The sequence below is a fragment of the Micromesistius poutassou genome (genome assembly GCF_964030765.1).
Source record: "Micromesistius poutassou genome assembly, chromosome: 16".
NCBI lineage: Eukaryota > Metazoa > Chordata > Actinopteri > Gadiformes > Gadidae > Micromesistius > Micromesistius poutassou.
In genome coordinates this window covers 9,816,955-9,843,481 of record NC_140286.1, presented here as the reverse complement: position 1 = coordinate 9,843,481, position 26,527 = coordinate 9,816,955, and the positions used below count along the sequence as shown (strand labels likewise).

The following is a 26,527-nucleotide window of genomic DNA, read 5'->3' as shown; positions in this document are numbered from 1 at the left end:
AGCAAACCGGAGGAAAGAGTGTGAGCGTGTGTGTCCTGAATGGTTGTGAAACGTGGCCAGGGAGGGGCCGGACCGCCGCTGGGATACACCCCCCTCCTCCCCTCCCCCCTCTCCAGGCAAATGCAAAAAAAGGAGAAAAAAATATAAATAACAATACAATAAAATAGTAGGGCTCCGAGTGGTGCCTGCGGTGAAAATTCATCATGTCGACACATACTGGGGAGGGAAGAAAACACAGAGGAAGAAAAATAATCATGGCAGGCCGAAGGGGAGAGTGAGAGAGAGAGGAAAGCGGGGGAGACGGAGACAGACGGAGGGAGAGAGAAGCAGAACTGCAGAGAGATCGAAGAGGGGGTGGAAGTGATAAATGCACACGCAATCGCTCTCTATCGCTCTCTCTGTCTCACACACACACACAAACTTATATTTCGAGAGCTAGAGAAAGAGACAGAGAGAGACAGAGGGAGACAGAGATAGAGAAAGAGAGAGAGAGAGAGAGAGAGAGAGAGAGAGAGAGAGAGAGAGAGAGAGAGAGAGAGAGAGAGAGAGAGAGAGAAACAAAGACAGATAGAGACAAAGACAGACAGAGATAGAGAGAGAGAGACAGACAGAGAGACAGAGATACAGAGAGAGAGAGAGACATATAGACAGAGACCGACAGACAGAGAGAGAGAGAGACAGAGACAGACAGAGAGAAAACAGAAACAGACAGAGACAGACATATAGACAGAGACAGACAGACAGACAGACGGAGAGAGACAGAGAGACAGAGACAGAGACAGCCAGAGCGAGAGAAACAGACGGAGAGAGAGATATAGACAGAGACGGAGACAGACAGACAGAGACAGAGACCTACTCCATTGCAGCAGAGGTCAGGGGGGAGACAGCTTGGGGGGGGGGGTATGGCTCCTGGGAGAGACAGCGCAGAGTACGATAAGCTAGATTGAGCCAAGCTAAGCTACGCTATCTCACCGTGCCGGCAGCTCGGTGATGAGGTTGTGGCTGACATCCAGGACCTCCAGCTTCTTGCTCTCACACAGCCAGTCTGGCAACACCTCCAGACGGTTCCTACAAGGGGGAGGAGGGGGAAAGGGTGGAGGAGGAGGAGGAGGTGGTGGTGGAGGAGAAGGAGTAGAGTGGTGATGATTACGATGGCGATGATGATGGCGATAATGGTAATAGATTGATGGTGATGAAGATAATTGTGGTGATGACAGTGATGATGATGATGATCGCAATAATGAAGATGGTAATAGAGATGATGGGAATGAACATGATGGTGATGATGAAGATGCATAAGATAGAAACATAATTAGGAGATTAGTGTAATTAGGAATTAGTGTTGATCATGCAAGTGGCGAATATTTTGAACTTTTATTAGGTATCCTTTCTACTGGACCTGCGACTTGCATGTGATGGTATGCCAGACACCATGATGATGAGTTAATAAGGCTTACGCAATCACTTTCTGTGTCTGCGTGTGTGTGCGTGCGTGTGTGGGTGTGTGTGCTTGTGCATTCGTGTGTGTGTGTGTGTCTATATAAATGTGTCACCTGGATATGTCCATGAAGCTCAGATTGGATGGTACTGGAGTAATGTCCAACTGCGTCAGCTCTGCAGAAAGAGATTGAAGCACGGTCATCAACACATATCCACGTCCGCCAGACAAATCAATCCACCGACTGGTTCTCCGTTTCCCCCACACAATTCATATTATAGCGGGGTATGAAACGATGCAACCAATTTTTAAAGTGTTGTGACTTTTCAAACAAAACAGGAAATACCTTATTATAACAGTAAACTTAGAACTATATAATAAGCTGTGCAGGTTCAGAATGACATATCTATATATTTATATTGATAGAAATAATATTGTTAAGAAATCGACAATACAGGTCTATTGCCTCGGGAAATATTTGAAACTTTCCAAAACCACCTTTTCTTCGAGAACGAAATACATGTTCAAGTTCAAGTTCAAGTTACTTTATTTTGTACCCAGAGGTAGATTTTGTAGAGTCATAATCATACACACACGTAGGAAAAGATATGGAGGAACATATCAAAATGGCAAAATTACAAGTACTTATAAGTTCTGTGAAGGCTGTTCCACATGTTTCCCAGTATAACCGCCCTCAAAGTAACAAGACCCCAGGCCATCCCGCCGTGTGTCATAACGCTACACCCACAGCCTTCTAGCAAAAGCAGCTGTCGCTGGCGCCGTGTGGACCCCCTGTCACGGACCAGCGTACCCTCTCCTCCACCCACACCACCGGCCTACCGTTGCTGGAGGCGTAGAGGGCCTTCAGCAGCGCCCCCTTGACCTTGAGGCGGGCGAGGCGGTTCCTCTCGCAGTGGAGCACCTCCAGCCGGGGGAACAGCGAGGCGTCCAGCTCCGTCAGCCCGTTGTCCCGCACATCCAGCTGGGTAACGTGGCGCAGCAGGTCAGGCTCGTCTGGGACCACGCTGGAGATCTGGTTCAGCCTGGGCGGTGGAGAGAGAGAGAGAGAGACAGAGAGAGACATGGTGAGGGACGGAGACAGAGAGAGAGAGAGAGAGACATGGTGAGGGACGGAGACAGAGAGAGAGAGAGAGAGAGAGACATGGTGAGGGACGGAGAGAGAGAGAGAGAGAGAGAGAGACATGGTGAGGGACGGAGAGAGAGAGAGAGAGAGAGACATGGTGAGGGACGGAGACAGAGAGAGAGAGAGAGAGAGACATGGTGAGGGACGGAGAGAGAGAGAGAGAGAGAGAGAGACATGGTGAGGGACGGAGAAAGAGAGAGAGAAAGAGAGACATGGTGAGGGACGGAGAAAGAGAGAGAGAAAGAGAGACATGGTGAGGGACGGAGAGAGAGAGAAAGAGAGACATGGTGAAGGACGGAGAGAGAGAGAAAGAGAGACATGGTGAAGGACGGAGAGAGAGAGAGAGACATGGTGAAGGACGGAGAGAGAGAGAGAGAGAGAGAGACATGGTGAGGGACGGAGAGAGAGAGAAAGAGAGACATGGTGAAGGACGGAGAGAGAGAGAGAGACATGGTGAAGGACGGAGAGAGAGAGAGAGACATGGTGAAGGACGGAGAGAGAGAGAGAGACATGGTGAAGGACGGAGAGAGAGAGAGAGACATGGTGAGGGACGGAGAGAGAGAGAGAGAGAGAGAGACACATGGTGAAGGACGGAGAAAGAGAGAGCGAGAGAGAGAGAGAAAGAGAGAATTTCTCTCTTGAAGCAAACACAGCCCTGCTCTCTAGAGAGGGCAGAACATGCTTTTGGTGATGGCCGGTGCGTCGTCTAGCACCCCAGTCGTCTGGCGGGGCTGCGCAACACTAGCAGGGCTACAAGCAGGGAACCAACAAGGTGCAGAATTGTACTTTTTGAATGGATCTGACGGGTGGGCAATTAGTTTGAATGCAAAACACTAATGAGCCACACTGACACCGTGACACCTCGGTTGCAGCCTTCTAATTACCCATCCGCCAGCGACAAAAATAATTCAACAAAGATGTTTCTCGACAATGGAAAATCCTTAGTGATGAATAGAGGGCACCAGGTCGTTTTGTCTTCTTACTATTATACTGACACTTGGTGGGGAGGGGTGTCTTTCAAGGAAATGCAACACAAGGTCCTCAACGAAAGGTTAAGTAGGGAACGTCACAAGGTGCCTGCAGGTGATCTTTGCCCAAGTGGGTTGTGGAAAATTATAAAGGTCTAAGAGTCTGTCCCTGGGTCCAGAGAGAGAGAGAGAGAGAGAGAGAGAGAGAGAGAGAGAGAGAGAGAGAGAGAGAGAGAGAGAGGGTGATGTATTAACTAGAGAATAACGCAATGTCACTCTGTCTGTGCACTTTTCCCAGCGACAGATCAGTGATATATAAGCTAATTATTTCCTGACTCTGTGCCAAAAGGTCTGTGTGTCTAATGGTGGATTACGGTGTGTTATTCCTGCTCCCAGTGTTTTTCTTTCAGTCATTAGGTGGATAGCACATGTCGCGCTACACCCACTCTGTCCAATACAGGAACATTCCCTGCAATCTAGATGACCTTGAGGAGATTGAATCAAAAGCCACCGGGCTCCTAAAAGCAAATGCACTGATCAACGTGATCACAACACATTCATTTGGGCCCTTTAGTGTATTTTTATGGAGATAATTTACCCTGACTGTTATTTAAATGACTCATTCTGACTGCTCCTGCTATTCATATCCGTTCTCATATTTTTAGTGTGTCTTTCAAAAAAACATGTTTAAATGTCATTCATGATTATCAAAGACCAAACACACCGAAAATAACAAGCAGGAACCCTTCGTCACGGTGAGGTCCTCACAGCGGTCTTACAAAATGTGCGTGTGTGTGTGTGTGTGCGCGTGTGTGTGTGCGTGTGTGTGTGTGCATGCATGTGTGAGTGCACACATGTGCCTGCGTGCGTGTAAGCATGCGCGTGTGTGTGTGTGCATGCGTGCGTTTGTGTGCGTGTTGTGCATGTTTGTGTGTAAGCGAGTGCGTGTGTGTGCGTGCGTAAGCAACACGTGTGTGCGGTGCGTACCGTAGGTCCACGTGCTTGACCCGCAGCAGGCGGAAGTTCTGCAGCACCAGCGTGTCCAGGCTGTTGCCCGCCATGCACAGCCTCTCCATGGAGGCCAGCCGCTCCAGCACCTGGGGCACGTGGCTGAAGCGGTTGAAGGAGAGGCCCAGGTAGCTGAGCCTCCGCAGGGAGCCCAGCTCCTCGGGCAGCTCCGACAGACAGTTGCCGTCCAGCAGGAACGTCTGCAAGCTGGACACACCGGGAGGGAAGCCGTTTGAGATGGGTCTGACATAGGGCTGTGCAATTAATCCAATTTTTATCGCGATTTTGATTTTGATCGATTTTTGGGACAAACGATCTCCAAACTAAAATAATCGCATAGAAACAATTATAATTTTTTTTATGTTTTAAAGAAATCGCAGAAAAGCTGGATACATATTTGTAAATTATTTTCGATATGAACATTTTCTATTTGGCATTTTGTGTCTTTTTTTAAGGGGAAATTTCTCAGTTCTCAGTTATAAAGTGTTTTTTTGGAGGGAAATGCTGAATAAATGCATCATGTTTCAAACTCAAAAAGAATTGTTTGAATAATCGTGATTTCAATATTGACAAAAATAATCGTGATTATGAGTTTTTTCATAATCGAGCAACCCTAGTCTGACATATGATTAGTTATTATTTACAATACAGCTTCAAGTGCTCTGATCTTTAAACAAGGGGTTTGAGATGGGCTTGATATATGATTGGTGATTATTTACAGTACAGGTTGAAGGGCTTTGATCTTTAAACAAGGGGATTGAGATGGGTCTGACATCTCATTGGTGGTTATTCACAGTACAGGTTCAAGGGCTTTGATCTTTAAACAAGGGGTTTGAGATGGGCATGACATCTGATTGGTGATTATTTACAGTACAGGTTCAAGTGTCGTGTTCTTTAAACAAGAGTAGTTCTTTGTGGCAATATGTGGATAGATGCTGTTTATCCAAGGGGATTTACCTAGCATTTGCATTTGGATGCATTTAATTAGTGAGCAGGCAGAGGTTCTGCAGGCGGCCTTCAGGTAGGCTGTGGATGCAGGCTTTTAACACAAACTCTGAGACTATGTTGCTCCATTCTCCATACATTGTTTATATATTTTTTACTTTTTTGAAGGGATTATAGTTTTTGCAATAATGGAATATATAGTATCGTTGATGGTCAAAATTAAAAAAAAATTATCATTATCAAAAATATCCTATAACTGTCAACTTGGAATTGAAAAGTAAAAAAGTTGTACAATTATAGGAAAGTATTTGGTTAAAAAACTCTAAATCATTCAAAATCAATAACTGACATTTCTACTTCATTTGTTTTGGAATTCATTTGTCTGCATTGTAGTTTTAACACGTTTGAATAGCTCTTATCAAGAGTATAGGCGTGAATAAATTAATGAAACTTTATCGATATCTTCCCCAAAGTCTTCTATTGAGAAACGCACAGGAAACAAGTGATACATTTGTAGATATATTGCGAAACACACTTGCACAAACCCTACAGCTCAGAAACTATTGCATTACAGTGAAACTTAACATATGCATACATAACATATGGTAGGAGGAAACAGCCTGTAATGGAACTAAGGTCCACCAGATGGCAGTCACAACACAAAGGCCTTCTAGGTCACCTGAGGAATGCAGGGCATTCCAGATCATTCCTGCAGATTAAGAGAGAGAGAGCAACACACACACCACACACACACACAGAGCATCCCTCTCTTTCTCAAAGTGTTGCTTCCTTCACTATCGGGAGCATAGTTTGCGTGTCATTTGTAGCAGCCACCACACCTCTCTCGCCCACGTCGAGGGTAGGGTTAGACAGACATCCGATTATCTAATCATACGCTAAATTCAGCCAGGGTGCCGTGGTGCTGAGACATATCTGACCCGAGAGGCTTCTGGGCTGGCCGACATCTGTCAGCGGTTACTGAGCCACCTCCGACTGACTGACTCTCTATCCCTCTCTCTCTCTCTCGCTCTCTCTTTTTTTAAAAGGAGTACACATTCTCCTGTAAGCAAGTACTGTTCTCTGCTGTAGCCTGAGCACGTCACTTCAATTATATTCAGACAAGGTTTCTACTCATTTCAGCCCAAACCACAGCATTCAGTCAGGAGCAATGGAAATGCATTACGTTACATTAATGTTACGAAATGCATTTGAAAAAAGGAAGTAGAAAATAAATAAGGGTGGATGTTATTTTAATCCAGGAGTACGTGTATATAGAGTGTACTGTGAGTGGATTCCCCAGAGATAGGAAAAGGCAATGCACATAAATAGTTGCTCTTGGGTTCTGGTAGCACTCTCATGTTTTGATTGAGGACAATCCCTGTGAATCCCTGTCCGCTCACAGCTAAACTTATATCTCATTATTACCCAGCTTTGTTGAATACTTGATCCTGATTGGTCAATTACAGCACTCAGCAGTCTATTATTTCTATCCAGCAGACCGCTGCTATGAATAACAGACCGTTGCTATGGATGCTATTTCCAACTGTAGAATCCAATGGGCTATTTACTTCAGAGGAAGCAAACATATTTATGTTGTTATATTTTGCATCATGTAATTTCTTTCTTTAGTAAGTAGCCATGAAACAAGCGGGACAGTGCACAGGGAGCCAGGGGGAGTGGTAGCCTGTATTCAGTGTTATATGTTTAAGCTCCTGAAACACAAACCCCTCTCTCTCTCTCTAGCCTCCCGCCCGTCCTACTTACTTGACCATGGCTCCCACAGCACCGGGGACGGAGTCCAGGTAGTTGGAGCTGAGGTTGACCTCCGTCAGCGTGGGGAGGTCGCAGAGCACCGGGGGGAACTGGCCCAGGTGGTTGTTGGACAGGTTGAGGCTCCGCAGGCGGCAGAACCTGGTGGGGGTGAGACGAGGGAGGATGGGGGGGGGGGGGGGGGGGGTGACATAGGGGAGGAGGAGATGAAAGTGGGGGGAGTAAAGGGGGGGGGGGGGGGGGGGGGGGGGAGGGTGGGGGAGTGAAGGACAAGATGGAGAATAGTGGAAGAGTGGAGATGGTAGCACAGCAGGGACGGGAAAAAGAAGGGGAAAAGAGAGAAGGGTTAAAAGAAAGTTAAAAGAGTCTGCATGTGCTGTGGAAATCGAGCATTTTGAGTGTATTGACAATATTCCAATATTCCAAAACTGAGTATCTTATGTATTGAACGTATTTTATGAATGAACGCAATCTGCGACGATCCAGTGGAGCTCGGCTTGTGTGTAAACTGGCAGCACGGCAGAGGCTTTGGAATGGAGAGTGAGCCGAAGATAAACGACCAGACACAGCATCGCCTCCCGCTCGACTGTTGAGCAAACAAGAGCTGGGCGGCGTGTTGCTGGTTGAAACACCGCCGGCCGCCGCCCTGACATTTGGCCCTGTGTGCATTTGTGAATCCCAGCATGACATTCACACAACTCATGGGGGTTAAGGGAGGGGGCTGAAGGAGAGCAACTATTCTCACAGACACCCCCACACACACACACACACACACACACACACACACAACCTAGTTATCATCACATGCTTACAGGTTGGCAGTGGGCCATATAAAGAGCACAGCCTGATAATGAGGCGAGGTTTCAGTGTGTGTGTTTAAGCATCAAGGTCAAAGCTTCACATCGACTTTTTAAGTCTGCAGCTTTCGTGAACCCTCCCCTGATTTGACGAGGGCGTTGTGTATGTGTGCGCACACACACACACACACACACACACACACACACATACACACGAACACACACACAAACACACACAATAGATGTGTTTATGGGCAAACATTCACACACAAACACACACAAACAATAAGGCAGTGTAATAGACGAAGAAAGATAGAAGAGATTGACAATGCAAACATAAGGGCCAATTAAATCAAGTGAGCGGGTCGTTTCAGCTGAGGAGTTCAGAGAGGGTTGACAGCGTTCTCTTTTGTTTCATCAGTGAAGCCCTGTCCTAGAGTTTCCTTATTTACTCTACTTTGACTTTGATGAATGAATGAATCCATTCACTTGTGCTTCCTTTCCTTCCCGCTTTCTTTCAATCTCCGGCGACCTTCACTCTCCCCACTACGACCTCTGTCTCACGCTCTCCATTCTTCCACCCTCCTGCTGTATTTTCGCCTCTTTTGAACCAAAGGTCCAATTGGCTACAGGCATAGGATGGATCACGAGTTCTTCCCTCCACAGTGGTCAGTGACCTCTGTCATGGAGTGGTGCATTCTGGGTAGGTAGCCTTGTGCCAGAGGACAGGGCTGGAATCCCAGAGCACTGATTATCTGTATCTGATTGGCACATCAGCCGCAAGTTAATATCTGCTCGGAGAGATAAAGGGGGAAAATACAGAGGGAGAGAGAGAGAGAGAGAGAGAGAGAGAGAGAGAGAGAGAGAGAGAGAGAGAGAGAGAGAGAGAGAGAGAGAGAGAGAGAAAGAGAAAGAGTAAGAGAGAGAGAAATCTTTTTTGTTTGAGTTGGAAAATCAAACACATTCCATTCTGTATGCTAGTACTAATACATGACCATCAAGGCTCAATAACTCTGAAAAAATTAAACTACGCACCATGCATATTTGAATACTAGTCAATAACACCCTTCAAAGTTTCATGACCAGAATGTGTTCGGACCAACTCATAAAAGCAAACTCTGAACACAAGCAAAAAATAAAAATAAAACTGGACAGAAATATTGACTCAAGGTTTAGCAGAACAGGGCTGACAACTTGAGAAACGGGTTGCAATTTAAAAGTTGTCGAGTCCCCCCTTGTAAACAGCAACACTAGATCATCGCGCACAGCACTGCTCCTCAACATTAGGGCCAAATAGAGATGAGACCGGCATGCCAGGCATGCGTCGTATATTTGAATGCTAACTCATCCGACCAGCAGGGGTCCTGTCAGCCACTCACACTCAGAGCTACGGAGGCTTGTCTTGTGTATCTGGGGCTCTCTATTCATGTTGGTAATTACTCTGTGGATTAGCAGCGCGGAGGCTTGGACCTTGTCACATCCTGACCTTGTGGCCTCTTCCAAAGCATTTGGATGGAGACAGAACATCCCCACACACACAAACACACACACACACACGCACAAGCAGAGACATAGATGTATAGGACACACACATGCTCCCTCAAGATAAGAAGACCAAGCCAATGCACCGTGATTCTGTAAAGCACTGACCCCAAATACGTAGCCTGCAGACACTTTCACTTAGTCACACACAGCCGTCTCTCACACGCACACACACACAGACACGCACACACCGCACATTGTAGAAGCATCGCTATCACACAGAATCACACTCGTGCAACATTAACAAAGGGCAAAGTTAAATTCAGCATAACCTTTGAGCAAGAATCTTGAGAAAGAGGCTGAGACAGGATTGTGCACTAGTGTGCATTGCAAACGCACACACACACACACACACACACACACACGTGCACGCATGTCTTGGCTCTGGGATTTAATCTGCAAGCATGATAAGCATAGACCAGATGGTGCCCAGAGAGAGACCGAGAGCAAGAGAGCAAGAGAGTGAGAGCGAAAGAGTGTGTGTGTGTGTGTGTGTGTGTGTGTATGTGTATGTGTGAGTGAATATGTACTGTGTGTGTGTGTGTGTGTGTGTGTGTGTGTGTGTGTGTGTGTGTGTGCGTGTGCGGTCGTGTGTGTGTGTTCATCGGAGGCCAGGCATATTAAAAGCTTCCCTGCAGACCTGTGTAGCGCTCGGGGCTCTGCCCAGACACTGGAGCCACGGAGCCTAGTCTGGGATGGCCTGGCCCGCTCTTGTTAGGCACTGCGTGACCATGGCACCAGTCCTAGACCACTCTGAGGTCTGTCTGTCGGAGGATCTACTCCTGGACCACGTAGGCAGCATGTACTGGCAAGGCCAAAACTGAAGTCTCCCAGGGCTTGAGCAATGCTAAGTGTTGTTCAATCATGTGAAATCACAGTCAAATTGAATCAATTTAAATACTGCCACAGCGAGTGCATCGCTAACCACAGGTTTGTTTGGTTCTCCAGAGGCGGCCAATGAAATGGCTGCCTCAGGATTTATGAGGTCTCGTTAGCCCATGCTTTAGTCAAGAGCTCCGTCAGAGCGGGTGGTAAGGAAATGACAGATAAGCCCTAATTTGGCCCTAATCAGAATCCTCATCATCATCATATTCTTCTTAATCTTCCTCTGTGTCTGGTGTGGTTTCAGGCCAGATTATTTCCTCCTCACGACCTGGTGTGGGTTGTCTCCCGTATGGAAGACCCCAGGGGTTCGATCCCCAAGGAGGCGATCCATTCAGGTATCCTTGGGCAAAGAGACAGTCCCCCCTAGCTGCACCCAGAGAGATGGTGTTGACGGCGTGTGAATGTGTGAGTGTGTTGCGTGGGAGGATGTGAGACATGAGCTGTGAAAGCGCTCCTCTGAGTGGTTGTAGTGGTATCAGAAGCCCTCCATAAAGGCAGTCCATTTACCAACGGATTCATAGAATGGATTTCCTCTCTCTTATTACACACACACAGACACACACACACACACAAACCCCTTCTCTTGTCTGACTCTGTAGTTAGGAAACGGGCTGATTTCACGCACACTTAAAGTACAGGCTATTGAATGTATGCCATTTAGTGAAGGCTTTTATTCAAAGCGTCCATACAAATGGAATCCATACATTTCTCTGCATGGTTGGCTCCAGTGGGAATACAACCAAATGCAATTGTAGTTAGTAAATTAGTGCAGGTTTGTAAAAGACCATGCCGGTCTCGGTGATCAAACCGTCTCTCCTGGCTTCGCTAAAACATCCGCAACCAATATAATAAAGTCACTCTGTTGTGCCGATTCTGCAGGCCTAGCAGCAGCACTTTGGTCTTCAGGATAAGATTGTTTGTAAACACAGTTTTCTTTGTACACACATCCGTACTACTGACACCTCTTATATTGCCATTGTTGACATTTGTGGCGAGGGCAAATGCTCTCAGAACGGTGTGGGTTTGGTGACGGTTTAGTCCCATGCCTTTACCCATTGAGTGGACCATCAATTGTTATCTCTAGACCCCCATGACGCCTTCTTTCATTCCCAACAGCATGTGGGGAATGGTGGTGGATACCTCTGCAGATGCTGCAACCGGTGGTCCGCCGGCAGGAAGTTGTGTTTGAGGTTGAGGTGGGTGAGGTCGTGGCTGTAGAACAGGTTGGGGGGAACCTGCTCCAGGCTGCAGCCGGACAGGTCCACAGAGTTTATCCTCTGGGACACCATCTAGATAGGGGCGAGAGAGAGGCAGAGAGAGAGAGAGAGCAAAGTGAGATGGGAAACCTCGAAACCTTTAAATGGGATTAGCGCTACTGCTGGCAGACCTAACTGGTCTTAATGCGTGTTATGTGTGTGTGTGTGGATTAAAGAGTCACGAGGAGTAAGTCAAGACAGGCTGACCTCGTCTCACACACACACACACACACACACACACACACACACACACACACACACACACACACACACACACACACACACACACACACACACACACACACACACACACACACACACACACACACACACGTTTCGTCTGCCTCTGTCACAGGACTTTTTTCCACAGTTCACCTGCAGCACTCCTAATTAATCCACCTTGGAGAGGCTCAAGCGGCCGGGGTCACTAAGTGCCTTCACGTACACTAACGTGACATTTAGCGGAGCGGCGGTAGCTGGAGGAGAGTGCTGCTGGTCCCTGCACTCCCTGCGTCTATTCTGGGGAGACCCCAGGGCCCCACTGACACTAACGTCCCCAACACAATGGAGAAAAATTGCTTTTTCCTGCCTATGGCCCACTTGGGTTCATCTATATATACATATGTATATATATATATATATATTATAGATATATTTATATTTATATATATACAAATGCACCATTGTGTTTTTCAGTTGGACCTTCATATCATTTCATAAATCTGCTGTGTTTTATTTTACATAGTGACGATATATTACAGATTTGCTGTCACATGCGTTCACTCACCGGTGGGTCTGACGAGCGTCAGAGCAGTAGTAGGTGTGTATTTTTAGTTCAGAAGCAGCCATGCATGTTATCATACACTTGAACTGAATCGAGAGCAGAGCTAACCAATGCTTAAGGGGTCACTCTCTCTCTCTCTCACTTTCTCTCTCTCTCTCCATCGCCCTCTCTCTTACTATCGCTGTCTCTCTCTCTCTCTCTCTCCCTCTGTCACCATGGCCCTCTCTCTCTCACCATGGCCCTCTCTCTCTCACAATGGCCCTCTCTCTCTCACTATCGCTGTCTCTCTCTCACTACCACCATCTCTCTCTCTCACCATGGCCCCCTCTCTCTCTCTCTCTCAATTAAATTAAATTCAAAAAGCTTTATTTGCATTAGAAATAAACAATTGACATTGCCAAAGCAGGTGATCACCATCGCCCTCTCTCCCACTGTCGCTGTCTCTCTCTCACTACCACCATGTCTCTCTCTCACCATGGCCCTCTCTCTCTCTCTCAATTAAATTAAATTCAAAAAGCTTTATTTGCATTAGAAATAAACAATTGACATTGCCAAAGCAGGTGATCACCATCACCCTCTCTCTCACTGTCGCTGTCTCTCTCTCACTACCACCATCTCTCTCTCTCACCATCGCCCTATGTCTCTCTCTCTCTCTCTCTCTCCCTCTCATTTGTGAACACAGACTCTCTCTCTCACCTTGGCGGCGTGGCGGTGCCAGCGTAGGTGTTCGGTGAAGCTGTCGAAGCTGACGTAGTAGGTCTGACTCTGAGGGCCGGCCGAGCTGAATGCGAGGCAGTGGCTGTGCTTCTTCACCTCCTCCACCTGTGAACACAAGTCATCATGTAAACGCAATACGTTGACTCAGTAGAGACAAAGCCGGGGGGCAGAAGAGAACACAATGGATTGTTGACTGCATCTTGTAAAGAGGTGAAACCAGCACACATTCAGGAAACAGTGGACCAACTGCAAGCTATCGGCAGGCTATCCAGTTCAAACTTTATGCTATCATAAGGCTAACAGTAGCCTATCATAAGGCTAGCCATAGGCCAACAGAAGGCTATCAGTAGGCTATCATTGACTATCAGAAGGTCAACAGTAGGCTAACAGTAGGTTATCAGCAGTAGCTGAGTCGATCTGTACAGGATTCACAACAGAATGAAGGCCTTGAGTATCTTTGAAGCTCTGCTCTGTTTACCACCAGTCCAAAATGATTGTCCTCTGGGAATTGCAAGGGAACAAAATCATATTTATGAGGGGACATCTTTCATTTAAAGTGCAGTCAGCACCATGAATTCTACATTTTAAATGCTGTGAGTCTTGCCCTGAACCTTTCCCTGTCTCACTTTGACTACAACATTTTGTGGAAAGAGAACAAAATGCCAGTGTGGTCTCACACGATTGCACTTCTATTAGCTTAGGGACCACTATTGATTTGCTCATTAACTTTTTATTCCTTTTCATATTTGTATTGCCTTTGGATTGTTTTATGAGACGCTAGACGGTTTTATGTGTGTGAACATCTGTCAATATGTCTGTGCCAAAAAACAAATTCTGCTTATATTTAAGTGTATTTTTTAAAGGGCAATCTATTAAATTGACAGCAATGTTAGAATTTGGTGTGATTTGTGTATTATGGTCCATGTCCTCATTTGCATAAGACACACAAGATGCATGGTGTACATAAGGTCATGTGTCAGGTAACAGATGCATGTGTGCACAGTTAATATGCTAATCACACACACACACACACACACACACAGACACACACACTGAATGTATTGCTGCAAAGTGCTTTTCAAACAGAACACAAACTCATGTACCAACTGCAAAACCAATTCTGCTGAACTCCAAGCACATTTTCTGCTTTAGACTCAGATTCCCATTCTAAACCACACATTTTTCAAAACACAGCACACAATTCTCTATATCTTGCACACTCTTCCTGAATTCCCTCTCTTGGTGTTCACACAGAACACACTGCCAATCACATTTCTAAACTTCTAATCTAATTAGCAATCTGCAATTTGCTATAGAAGGGTCACAGAAGAAAGACATGACACTAAAGTACAGACATTGAGTAGTATCACTCTATAAGAATGTTGATAATGGTGATGATGATGAACATTGTTATTCTCATTATGGTTATCATCATTTTTTAGGATTTTATCCATCTTATGGTGGAAATGTACTGGATATAAGTATTGACCCTTATGGGTATGTGTAGGTGTGTATGTATGTATGTATGTATGTATGTATGTATGTATGTATGTATGTATGTAGGTAAGTGTATGCATATATATGCAAACACACTGTATGACATTTGTTTGTTACTCTTAAAAATGTGAGAAGGGGGGGGCTTGATATAAGCTGAAGCTTCTGCCCCTACCCTTTGGTTACCACCAATAAAAATGCATTCATTTGTTCATTCATTCATTCATTCATTCATTCATTCAGATGTTTTGTTTACAGTATTGCATATTTTCTGTTATCTCCATCATTTCATCCTGTTTGCTGTGATTTACAGTAGACTGTACATTTTGGAAACAAATACAGTATTTGTTGTTACTGTAAAGTATTGTGTGTTGTTTTCTATTTGAGTATACGTAAAAACATTATATGGTAATATTTTACACCCAACAGGTGACAGTGTAACACTGAACATGCAAAAGCATAATTATATTGATGAAGCATTCATATAGTGTTTCCCATTCATACTATAGTGTTTTCCATTCTGCACACCAGTGTTCAATGGATGATTAGAAATGCATACTCATATGATGTATATGTGTTTGTCATTTGAAAAAAAATACCATTTAGTGAAGAGTTAACACTGTTTTGAGGGCAAAGTGTTATTTTACAAAAGAAGTGTAGGATTTTGCATTTTGTGTATGAGTTTTGAAATTAGTGTTTAGGGTTTTGAGAAGGTGAGGGGGTCTATCAGGAAATGTGTTTAAGCAATTGTGAAAAACTGTAACAGGCGGTACATATGTGCACACAAAGACACATGGAAATATTGTCTGGATGTGTGTGTGTGTTTGTGTTGTGTGTGTGTGTGTGTGTGTGTGTGTGTGTGTGTGTGTGTGTGTGTGTGTGTGAACAGTGGAGTGAACTATGGTGCATCCATTGTGTCAGCCAGACGAATTGGAAGGACATTTTCTGGACAACCCTTACAGATTGCTCAGTGGCCTTGCCGCTATACAGGGCCATAAAGCAATAAATGCTGAAAAAGTCGTTAATGGCTGTGGCTAGGCTCCTTAACAGTCTGCTGAAAAGAGCAAATTCCAAAGCAGGACACAGAAATGGATTAGAGCAGTCCAGCATTAAAACAGGATTGGGAGCAAACTGCTCCAAACTATGGAAGTGGCTAAGACCAGTGAATATGGCTGCTTATTGGACATGACACCAATAATGAATGTTAAATATAGACACTATTACTAACAGACAGAATATATTTAAGGAATAAACCAGGCTGTACCATTATTGGTCATATAATGCGGATGTTGCTTACCCCCACTGAAGATAAGGCGGGACTGGTAGCGCATTGATTCAGATTCACTGTTTTCAATCAATGCACCTCTTCCCCTGGCTTCACTCCGGAAGAAGATACGTGCCGAAATCCACTATGGGTGTCAATCTTTCTTTTTTTACACATTTTACAATTCAATTCGATTTTGAATCTTGAGGTCACAATTCGATTAAAAATGGATTCTCTATTCAGTGTATAGGGGTGTGATTTACTCCGGTCGTCTGCCTCATGAGAAAGACACTGTGGCAAATGATGGCATGAAAGCAGGAATAAGTGTGTATAAGAGAATGTGGTGCCTCTGAATCGATTCAGAATCATAGATAAGATAAGAATCACGATTATAACGTAAATAAAACATTTCTTAAACCTCTAGCATCCGCCCGTACATCCTGTTTTACGTCTACCCCAACATCCTGCGTCAAAAACAGCTTCTTCCCCACTGCAATACAGACCCATAACAACACCTTCTTCCATCCGGATCATTCCCACACTACACTGCTCTCTATGTGGTTAAGGTTGGGTCAGTGTCGTCTGTCATGACTTATGTCTTCCACTGTTATGTTACGATGTTTTTTAGATAATGTTCCCTGAAAAATAACTCAGCCTTGGTTGTGTGCTCATTAAAGGGGCATCGGTAAAAGATAAAAGCTATTATTTGAATGTAACTTATTTGAAAAGGCACAGCCATCTGTCTGCTATAAGTGAGTGGAATGAGCTGTGAGAATATGGAGCTGACTGTGCCAGCCTCCCTATGAGCCAATTCCGATTTTAGACCGCTCCCTGCTCAATTCTGACCAATCAGGGCATCCCCTCAGTGATTGATTCTGGGAGTCCATCCTGCCTGCCAACCACAGATGCTCTAAAGGAACACTCAGGAGCTGAGCGGGAGGAGAGGTTTCTCGAGTAGTTCGGTCTAAAAATATCGCCCTCTTCCCGCTGTCATCTTAAACCTTACCTACAGCACCTTTAAACGTTTGTGTTGAACCAGGACATCCCCCCCGTACCTTTCCCCCTATGAGGGGCAGGATGTGCATCTTGCCCGTCTGGCTCTCCTTGACGGAGGAGACGATGAGGCAGGTGCCGCAGAGGATGACCTGCCGCCGGGTCCAGCGGTTCACCGGGAGCTGGAGCTTCCCCTTGCGCACGTTGTACGTTCCCGACAGCTGCACGCGCTCAGAGCACTCGATGCTCTGGGGCTTACCTGGAAAACACACAAACACAAGGAGGGAGGAGGGGTTAGGACACGCCTGCTCAGCTCAACGCTTGTTTTCGGGGTTTGGGTGTCAAGGTTTCTTTTATTTTTTTGACATTGGAATCGACAAGAAGACATTAACACGTCCCAAGAGAGGCATTAGCTTTAACAAATAAAAAAAGGCAATCTAACCACTTAGTTTGTGTGTGTGTGTGTGTTTGTGATCGTTCGTGCGTGCGTGCGTGCGTGTGTGTGTATGTGTATGTGTATGTGTGTGCGTGCGCGTGACACAACATCAACCACAACATGAAGCGCAGGCATACAAAGCAATATAAGACAACCTGATTTCCACGGCCATTAGGTTAACCATTAACTTGGTCTGTGGAGTTAAATGAGGAACAGAACTTCTGTGGTCTGCAGTAGAGGGAGTGCTGGGTAACGCTGTGCTGTGTTGGCACCCCATCCAAACACAGCCAGCACAATGCCTCTGATGGCCTACTTTGTCCGTACATGCCTGTGAATAGCTCAAGTAGATCATTTATTGCTGCTCGGAACTAGGCCTTTCAACTGTGTGGATGCGAAAATGCCTTTCTGCACGCGCAGCAGTGACATTATTTCCATTGCATCCATCGTTCATTCATTTCTTGAGTGAGTGATTTGCAATTTCTTTTTGTTGTACCATTTTTTTGTTGTACCATTTGTGAATGCCATTCTTCTATTGTTGCTCCCTTTATGACGCCGAGGTCATATCTCCGAGGAGCCGGCCCAACCTGCCCAACAGACCGGCTCTCCCAGAGGCCCGTCCCCTGGTTCGATCTTATCTCGTTCTGTGTCTAATTATATGTCTCCATCTCCCTGGCACTGCCTACCCCTCTTGCCACACCCCTACCCGCTGCAAGCCTCGCCCCCGTCACCAACCCCAGTCTATCGTGCTCCGTAAGTCTCTCTGACTTCCTGTTGGTCTTATTTTTGCTATGCTAACTACATCGTTTATTTTGGGGTTTTTTGGCTGGCGGGTCCAGACGTTCTCTGGCTCAACCCTTCCATCTCTCTCACTACAATCTTTTTTATTTTCCAGGCAACAGATTGCCGGAGAGAAACAGAGAGAGCAAAGCGAGAGAGACAGTAAGAGAGAGAAAGAGAGAGAGAGAAAAGCGAAAGAGACAGTGAGAGAGAGAGAGACAGTGAGAGAGAGAAAGAGGGAGAGGTAGAGAGAGAGAGAGAGACACACACACACACACACACACACACAGTGATAGAGAAGGTTGGAGAGAGAGAGAGAGAGAGACAGAGAGACTTGTGCGTACCGTGTTATACTCTCAATGAGCCTCATCCCTCTGAAATTGGCTCTTTATTTTCCATTCCAACTCTCTTGCACTCTGCGTGCTGGTGTGAATGGCGTAGTCAGTAGGGTAAGCAGTGTAAGTGCACGCTCCAACATGCTCTCACACAGCTCTGAATAATTTAGCTAAGGTCCTTTTCACATTTGCCGACTTTAGGAAAAGGAAAGGAAAAGGAACAACCTTGTTGCCAGCCTAGCCTTCAGACGACATGACTCGCGTGGCGGAACACAGTTCCGGCCCGAGTACAGTACATGTGAGGGCTGGCTCAGCTGCCCTTCTGGATGGAGGGCACATTGTGTGAGAGAGTTTTTTCAAGCGTCTACGTGCATGTTTCCCTGTAGCTTGTGATGTTTATCAGTGGCAGTAGAAATGCGTAATGCATTCTGAGTAAGCATGACAAATAGGGACCTTTCATTATAAGCCTGGTTGTTTGGGCTCGGTAATGATCTGCTTTTTTGTTTTGGTCAACGTTATCAGTGAGAGTTTTGTTTGTTTCCCGTTGTTTTCTTCTTCTGGTGAACGTAAATCAATTGGCTACTTAAGAGTTTGATCAATAACCCACAACCCGAAAAAGTGCTGATTATATGTCGCAAAGTAAAGCATTTTGATGTGGATGGCTGAAGGCTGCAGGTTAAAGAGCGAGTTTGAGTCGTCCTCTTGGATGAAACAGCAAAGGCAGCACCATACAGCACAGCACAGTACACAACGTGCACGTTTCAATGATCCAGCGCAGGAGCGTGTTGCATACGACAAATAATTCACTAGCTTTTAACCTCAATACATCACATCGGCATACTGTTGTGCTATTTTAAGGCTTTTGTCTGAACAAGCTTACATGCCCACGCACAGGAATAACTCCAAGGACGCATATTATTTTTACACATTTTACTTTTTTGGGCCACACACACACACACACACACACACACACACACACACACACACACACACACACACACACACACACACACACACACACACACACACACACACACACACACAGTTTGGTAGCAGGGAGTGACAGTGATCAAGCAGCTCCGTTTGCGCTCACCAACTGTCCCTGTATGTTGATGGACTACCATCCCCCCCTGTACAACCTCCATCTCCCCCTGTAAGACCTCCATCCCCCCATGTACAACCTCCATCTCCCCCTGTAAGACCTCCATCTCCCCCTGTAAGACCTCCATCCCCCCCTGTACAACCTCCATCTCCCCCTGTACAACCTCCATCCCCCCCTGTAAGACCTCCATCTCCCCCTGTACAACCTCCATCTCCCCCTGTACAACCTCCATCTCCCCCTGTAAGACCTCCATCTCCCCTGTAAGACCTCCATCCCCCCCTGTAAGACCTCCATCTCCCCCTGTAAGACCTCCATCTCCCCTGTAAGACCTCCATCCCCCCCTGCAAGACCTCCATCTCCCCCTGTACAACCTCCATCTCCCCCTGTACAACCTCCATCTCCCCCTGTAAGACCTCCATCTCCCCCTGTAAGACCTCCATCTCCCCCTGTAAGACCACCATCCCCCCCTGTACAACCTCCATCTCCCCCTGTACAACCTCCATCCCCCCCTGTAAGACCTCCATCTCCCCCTGTACAACCTCCATCTCCCCCTGTAAGACCTCCATCTCCCCTGTAAGACCTCCATCTCCCCCTGTAAGACCTCCATCCCCCCCTGTAAGACCTCCATCTCCCCCTGTAAGACCTCCATCTCCCCTGTAAGACCTCCATCTCCCCTGTAAGACCTCCATCTCCCCCTGTATGACTACCATCTCCCCCTGTAAGACCTCCATCTCCCCCTGTAAGACCTCCATCTCCCCCAGTAAGACCTCCATCTCCCCCTGTAAGACCTCCATCTCCCCCTGTAAGACTACCATCTCCCCCTGTATGACTACCATCTCCCCCTGTAAGACTACCATCTCCACCTGTAAAGTATGATGATAGACTACTATACACCCTGTAAAGTATGCTGATGGACTAACATCTCGCCCAGTCTGACTACCATCTCCCCCAGTCTGACTACCATCTCGCCCAGTCTGACTACCATCTCCCCCAGTCTGACTCACATCTCTCCCTGTATGACTACCATCTCCCCTGTATAGCATACTGATGGAGTCAAACAAAACTCCACAGTAGACTTTCCGTAAAAGTAGAACAATGCACACTCACTGGAGTGACGGGGCTTCTTTTGTAGCACTCTCCACAATGACGGGCGTTGGGATGTTTTAGACATGCCAAAGAGTCAGAGGCGAGGCACCGGCGGCAAGAGAGGCAGGAGCCAATTGAAACGCTGCGCAGAGGAAGTATAGTGGCAGGGGGCAGGGGAATCCCCACGTGAGTGTCCTGTTTACAAAAGGCTAGGAATATCTAGCCAAGTGAGTGGGGGAGGTGTGTGTGTTTTGAGGGTGGGCTGGGGAGTTGGGGCGGCCGGAGCTGGGATGGGTGGGAAGACAGCTCCCTCACAATAATGATGACCCAGGCTTATGTCTACTCCTAGCTCTGACAGTATACATAAACATTAGACAAGTCCAAGTCTGTTGGAGAGACAAGCAGGACTTTGTTGTTACATGTAGCTTCAGAGAGAAGATTTCCTTTCTAACCCCTCTCTCCCACGCACAAACACACACACACACACACACAGACACACACATTACCCACCCACACATGCAAGGCACTATAAGTCCTGTTTCGCATTTAGCTCAAGTCTCACACAGCATGAATAATAATAATATCAATGAGACCCTGACATATGGCGAGGTGCTTTGTGTTTTAAACCTAGCCGATTAACAAACGCAACTCTATAAAGAAGAGAGTTTATCATGGAAACTGTTGTACTGCAAGGCTGGAACATCTAATCAGTTATGTGTTTGTCAATAGGATTTTAACCCTGGTACAGAAGCAGAGGATCTTCTGCAGATGACTTGACCTCACAGAACTAGTGTAACCTGTTCTGCTCAAGATTCCTCATGAATGAATTAATCGATGCATTCCACTCTTTGTACCATGTTACACAATACACAGTCCACTCACATCCACCAGGGCAGACATCCATCCTCCTAGTGTGAAATGTTGCACTACTCTGAATGGCGAACGTCAATTTAATTGCCATATCCATCTCCATCAGCCATATCCAGGCGACAGTGGTTCGTCGGATACAAATTGTGATGTAATTTGTGTGTGTTTGAGTGTGCACTGTGTGTGTGTAGTACAGATTGCTTGTGTGTAGTAACTGAGGTATAATGTCATTGTTAGACAATATGAAGTCATATCTATAGGGTCATGGAAGGGAGCTAATGCAATGCATTTTCATACGTTTGAGTTATCCTTAGGATAAAACATGCATAATATTTTCATAGATAGAGGATAGCCACTGCTCAACATATATAGGAGATTAAAGTATTTCGGGCACGTCAATAAGTATTTTAAACCCTGCACCAAGAGAAAGCTTCCAACTAACAGACCAATCACAAAGCAGCATTGTTTTTTAATCAACCTGCCTGATGGCCACCCACCCACCAATCACAAAGCAGCTTCCCTCTCATCCACTCAACCCTGTTGCTGCAAATGCAAACCACAAAGAAAGCATATTCAGCACACAACCTTTTGGTCTTATTCCATCCGTGAGAACAAGGCCACTTCCCTTGTTAATCGGACAGCCTTGCTGCAAGTAACCTCACATCACCACACCACCGCCCCCTGCACCTTAGGATGCTGATGACCCACATAAGGCATGGCAGAAGGATAAAGCACCCATGCACACGCCCGCCCACACAACGACCTCACACACACACACACACACACACACACACACACACACACACACACACACACACACACACACACACACACACACACACACACACACACACACACACACACATGTGCACTGGCAGACACACAGGCAAACACAGACTCATGTTATCTGTGACCCTAGTAACTGCATGTCAGTTAGGGAATACAGCTCTGTGTTAAACGGTGACAGTTTTGACTTACGGGGTGACATGTCTGCAGGGCTCTCTCCACATTCCCCATGCGATATCATCTTTCGGCTCACGCAGTGTGGCTGTTCTTCCCACCAACTACTTTTGAAATGGGGCCAGAGTGAGCAGTCCTTATTAGATCGGTCACATCAGCAGAGTGCTACGAGATATAATTGAATCAAGAGCACGTCTGTCGCTGGAACAATAACTGACAAAGAGAAAAGCGCAATAAAAAATAAGACGAAAAGGGAACCGAAGAGGAGGTCTATGTGAGTCAGGGAAGAGCGGGAGGAAGGCCAGCTGTTACTCTGAGACATAAATAGCCCTACTGTCCTTCTGCGTAAAATCTACGCAAACACACACACTGACACACACACACATACATTGACACACACACATACACGCACACACACTGACACGCACACACACTGCGACATGCACCTAATACACACACGCAAACGCACTCACACAGTCACACACATACACATTAACACACACACACATACATACTGCATTAGCACCCAACACACACACGCAGACACACACACGGTGACATGAACAGGCAACGATAGGCAGAATCACATACAAACACACACAAACCTCACACACACACACACACACACACACACACACACACACACACACACACACACACACACACACACACACACACACACACACACACACAAGCAAGAAGTGCATGCTAAAGTGAATATGGTCAGGTTTGTGTGGTTTATCAGTGAGGAGAGCAAGGCGATGGGACAATCCCCCCCCCAACCCCCCCACACACAAACACACACACACACACACACACAAAATGACATGCACACAAACTGTGAAAATGCATACGTACAACCACACACCCATACACACGTACACATACACACAGACACCTCAAGAAATGCATGCAAGAGTGAATCTGGTCAGGTGTGTGTGTGTGTGTCCTCTGTGAGGAGTGCAAGGCCCAGGGCCACACACACACACACACACACACAAAGACACCCCCCCCACACACACACACACACACACACACACCATATTTTCCTTCAAATGTCATTGTGTCAGAGCCATATCTTGCGAAAGGCCAGAAGACCGCCTTTGTCCGCATCAACTTTAATTCATCTTTCTCTCAGCGTACCCCGCACGCACCCCCCCCCCCCATCCCTCCACTTCACTCCACGTGCCTCCAGATGGTGTGTGTGTGAGCGCCCACACACTGTGGCCTAAGTGACAGGGCACGTCGGGGCATCTGTCCGCTCAGGTAGAAACACTGACAGGCCCCTGGGGAGGAGGAGGAGGAGGAGGAGGATGAAAAGTGTCACAGAGGACCGCAGCGGGCGACGGTAAACTGTGAGCCGCGAGCTGCTCCCGGCATCGCCGTGGCAACGCAATCACCCCCACTGACATGCTGTTGTGTCCCCCCCCCTACACTACCGTTCCAGAACCGCCTGTGTGAGTGTGTGTGCACCAGCGCTAAAATGGCATCGCACATTAAGGAGGAAGGCGGTGGGGGAATTAGGCATTAGGCACAGAGATTTTCGCCAGGGTCTCAAGGGCTCCCGGAATCCACACTTTCACAGCTTGTGAAAGGCCTGATCCTTAATTAGTAGCATCTTAATCCCCTAAACACTCTCTTTAAAATTTCCCAGATGCTCTCACATAAATAAGGGTCCTGGGAGAGATGGTTTGGAGGGTGTGAGGGGTGACGGAGAGATCTTTCCGGGGCTGATGCTGGTGCTGATGCAGATGCACGTTGCAGTCGTCTTTTCGGCAGGCAAAAAGTGTTTAAATACACGGAGGACTGTGTAAACATTTGCCTTTGTGCCTTGAGCTCACAGATGCGTGTGTGTTTAAGTGTGTGCCCATAAAAGCCCTCGGCAATAGCCCTGCATTGAAGTACGATTGAGAGAAAAAGCCAGTGTCGGGGTGCCATGTTGTCCTCTTTTGTGGTGAGAGGATGGTTGGGGTGCTGGGGGGTATGTAAGAGGGGTGGGTGAGCTAATCCAGGTTTAATCTTCTCAGAAGGACCGCTCTCATGGGGAAGACAATGATTAACAATGATCACGGTTAGACACACAAACAGCGCCAAGGAGAGAAGGATGTGCAGAGAGGCCATTACAGCAAGATGGTTCACTATCTGGCTTGAATGTCACTGCTGGGTGTCAGAAGGAAGGATGAAAGGATAACAAGGAAAATCCATCATCTTGCCACCGCTCCTGCGCGTTGTCAGCCGCAAAAGGTGTGGATTTTCTTCAGCGAATGATGAGGGTGGAAAGGAAATTAAGAATTCACACATTCACACACACATTAATTACATCCTCTGTGTGTGTGTGTGTGTGTGTGTGTGTATGTATGTTTGTGTTAATGTGTCTTGTGTGTAAGTGAGTGAATGTGTGTGATTGAGTGAATGTGTCGTGTGTGAGCGAGTGCATGTAACTTGTGTGTGAGTCAGTGAATGTGTTTTGTGTGTGAGTGAGTGAATGTGTCTTGTGTGTGAGTGGGTGAATGTACATCGTGTCTGAGCGAATGAATGTGTCCTGCGTGTGTGTGTGCGTGCACATGCGTGGGCTGACAGGTGGCACGTAGCCGTGGCGTGGCAGAGGTGACCATGAGAGGGCCTAAAGTGGATAATTAATAGTTTGATGGATGTAACCGCCATTCCAATAATAACTCATCTCTGTTTGGGCTGCCTTGGAGAAGGACACGAGACACAGTGGAGACGCACACACTGCACAACCGCACACGCAGGATACACCAGAAGAAAATCACATTCCCCCCGGTGAAGCAGGCGGGAACATGTTGTGAATCTAAATGAGGTCAGAGCGAAGCCAATATATTTTCCCATTAACTGATACCCTGGGTGTAGCTCAAGCAGAGTGGCCATCAGCAGAACCATTACAGGTGGCATTGTTCAACCCGTTCGTTACGCCGTCGCAACGACCATCCGACGCCTGTAGGGGCAGTGTCGGGATGTGGATTGATGGGAAGGAGGAGGACAGGGGGGAAGGAGGAGGGGTTGTGAAGACCCTTGTAAAGGCTGAAGAGTCCTTTGCTTGGACTCAGATTCTACTTATGATTGTACCTTATGCACAGCGGTCAGCTTTCATTAGAGCCGGCACACGTGGTGTAATGCATGCCCGCAAACGCACACACACTGTGTAGCCACACACGTGCATTCTTCTCATGGCTTCCCATCACCCTGTTCACACCCGACGTTCACATGCCTTGAGCGATAAAGACAATGCAAACATGCTACTATAAATAGGGGCGTGAATGAACACAACCAGAAGGACCGTTGGGAATGTCATCGCCGTGGCCCATTTCAGGTGGAGCTTATAACCTCATTATCAGCGTAGCGTGAACACATATGAGACCCTGACCACAAACCAGGACATAGCCAGCTCTCGTTGCGTAACAGAAAGTGTGTGCAAGTGTACCACAATTTCCACTGTATTGGATTTCTTTCGTCTCTGGCTTCCAAAAGGAGGACTGTAAATTGCATAATCCTCTTGCTGTATCTTGCTGTATAAAGTCGAGGCGAAAAGTCCAACTACATTGCTGTCTACTGTGGCACACGAGCAAGGGAGAGACACAGGGGACACAGCGCTCTCACACACACACACACACACACACACAGGTTATTGCGTATTCAGCAGGAAATCACTTGCTTTATACGGATACGAGATGTCTGAACATGGTGCCAGATAACATAGGTGCCACTGCAGTCCATCCTAATCTGGTCTAAACGTGTATAGGGGGGTAAACTCAAAATAATATTTATAATTCCTGGGGGAATATAAATAATATATATAACGCATGACACGGGAGCAATAAAATCACTTTTGATTATTGATTTAAGAAAAGGGAAGCACAGGGTGATTAAATAATGCTGTGCAACAGCTAACCGCCTTTCACATGATTTAACAAGATGACTTAAATACAGTGTGTGTGTGT

At 46.6% G+C, this 26,527-nt stretch overlaps 1 protein-coding gene across 1 annotated transcript in view; it reads right to left on the bottom strand.

Annotated features, from left to right (window-relative positions):
* LOC311361386 (PH domain leucine-rich repeat protein phosphatase 1-like) overlaps positions 1–26,527 on the bottom strand; it is a 53,736-nt gene that overhangs the window by 9,695 nt on the left and 17,514 nt on the right. The window contains 8 exon segments of the mRNA XM_084481551.1: positions 973–1,068; positions 1,554–1,614; positions 2,279–2,481; positions 4,538–4,765; positions 7,268–7,414; positions 11,638–11,786; positions 13,234–13,359; positions 17,068–17,264. Coding sequence (XP_084337677.1) covers positions 973–1,068; positions 1,554–1,614; positions 2,279–2,481; positions 4,538–4,765; positions 7,268–7,414; positions 11,638–11,786; positions 13,234–13,359; positions 17,068–17,264 — 1,207 coding nt within the window.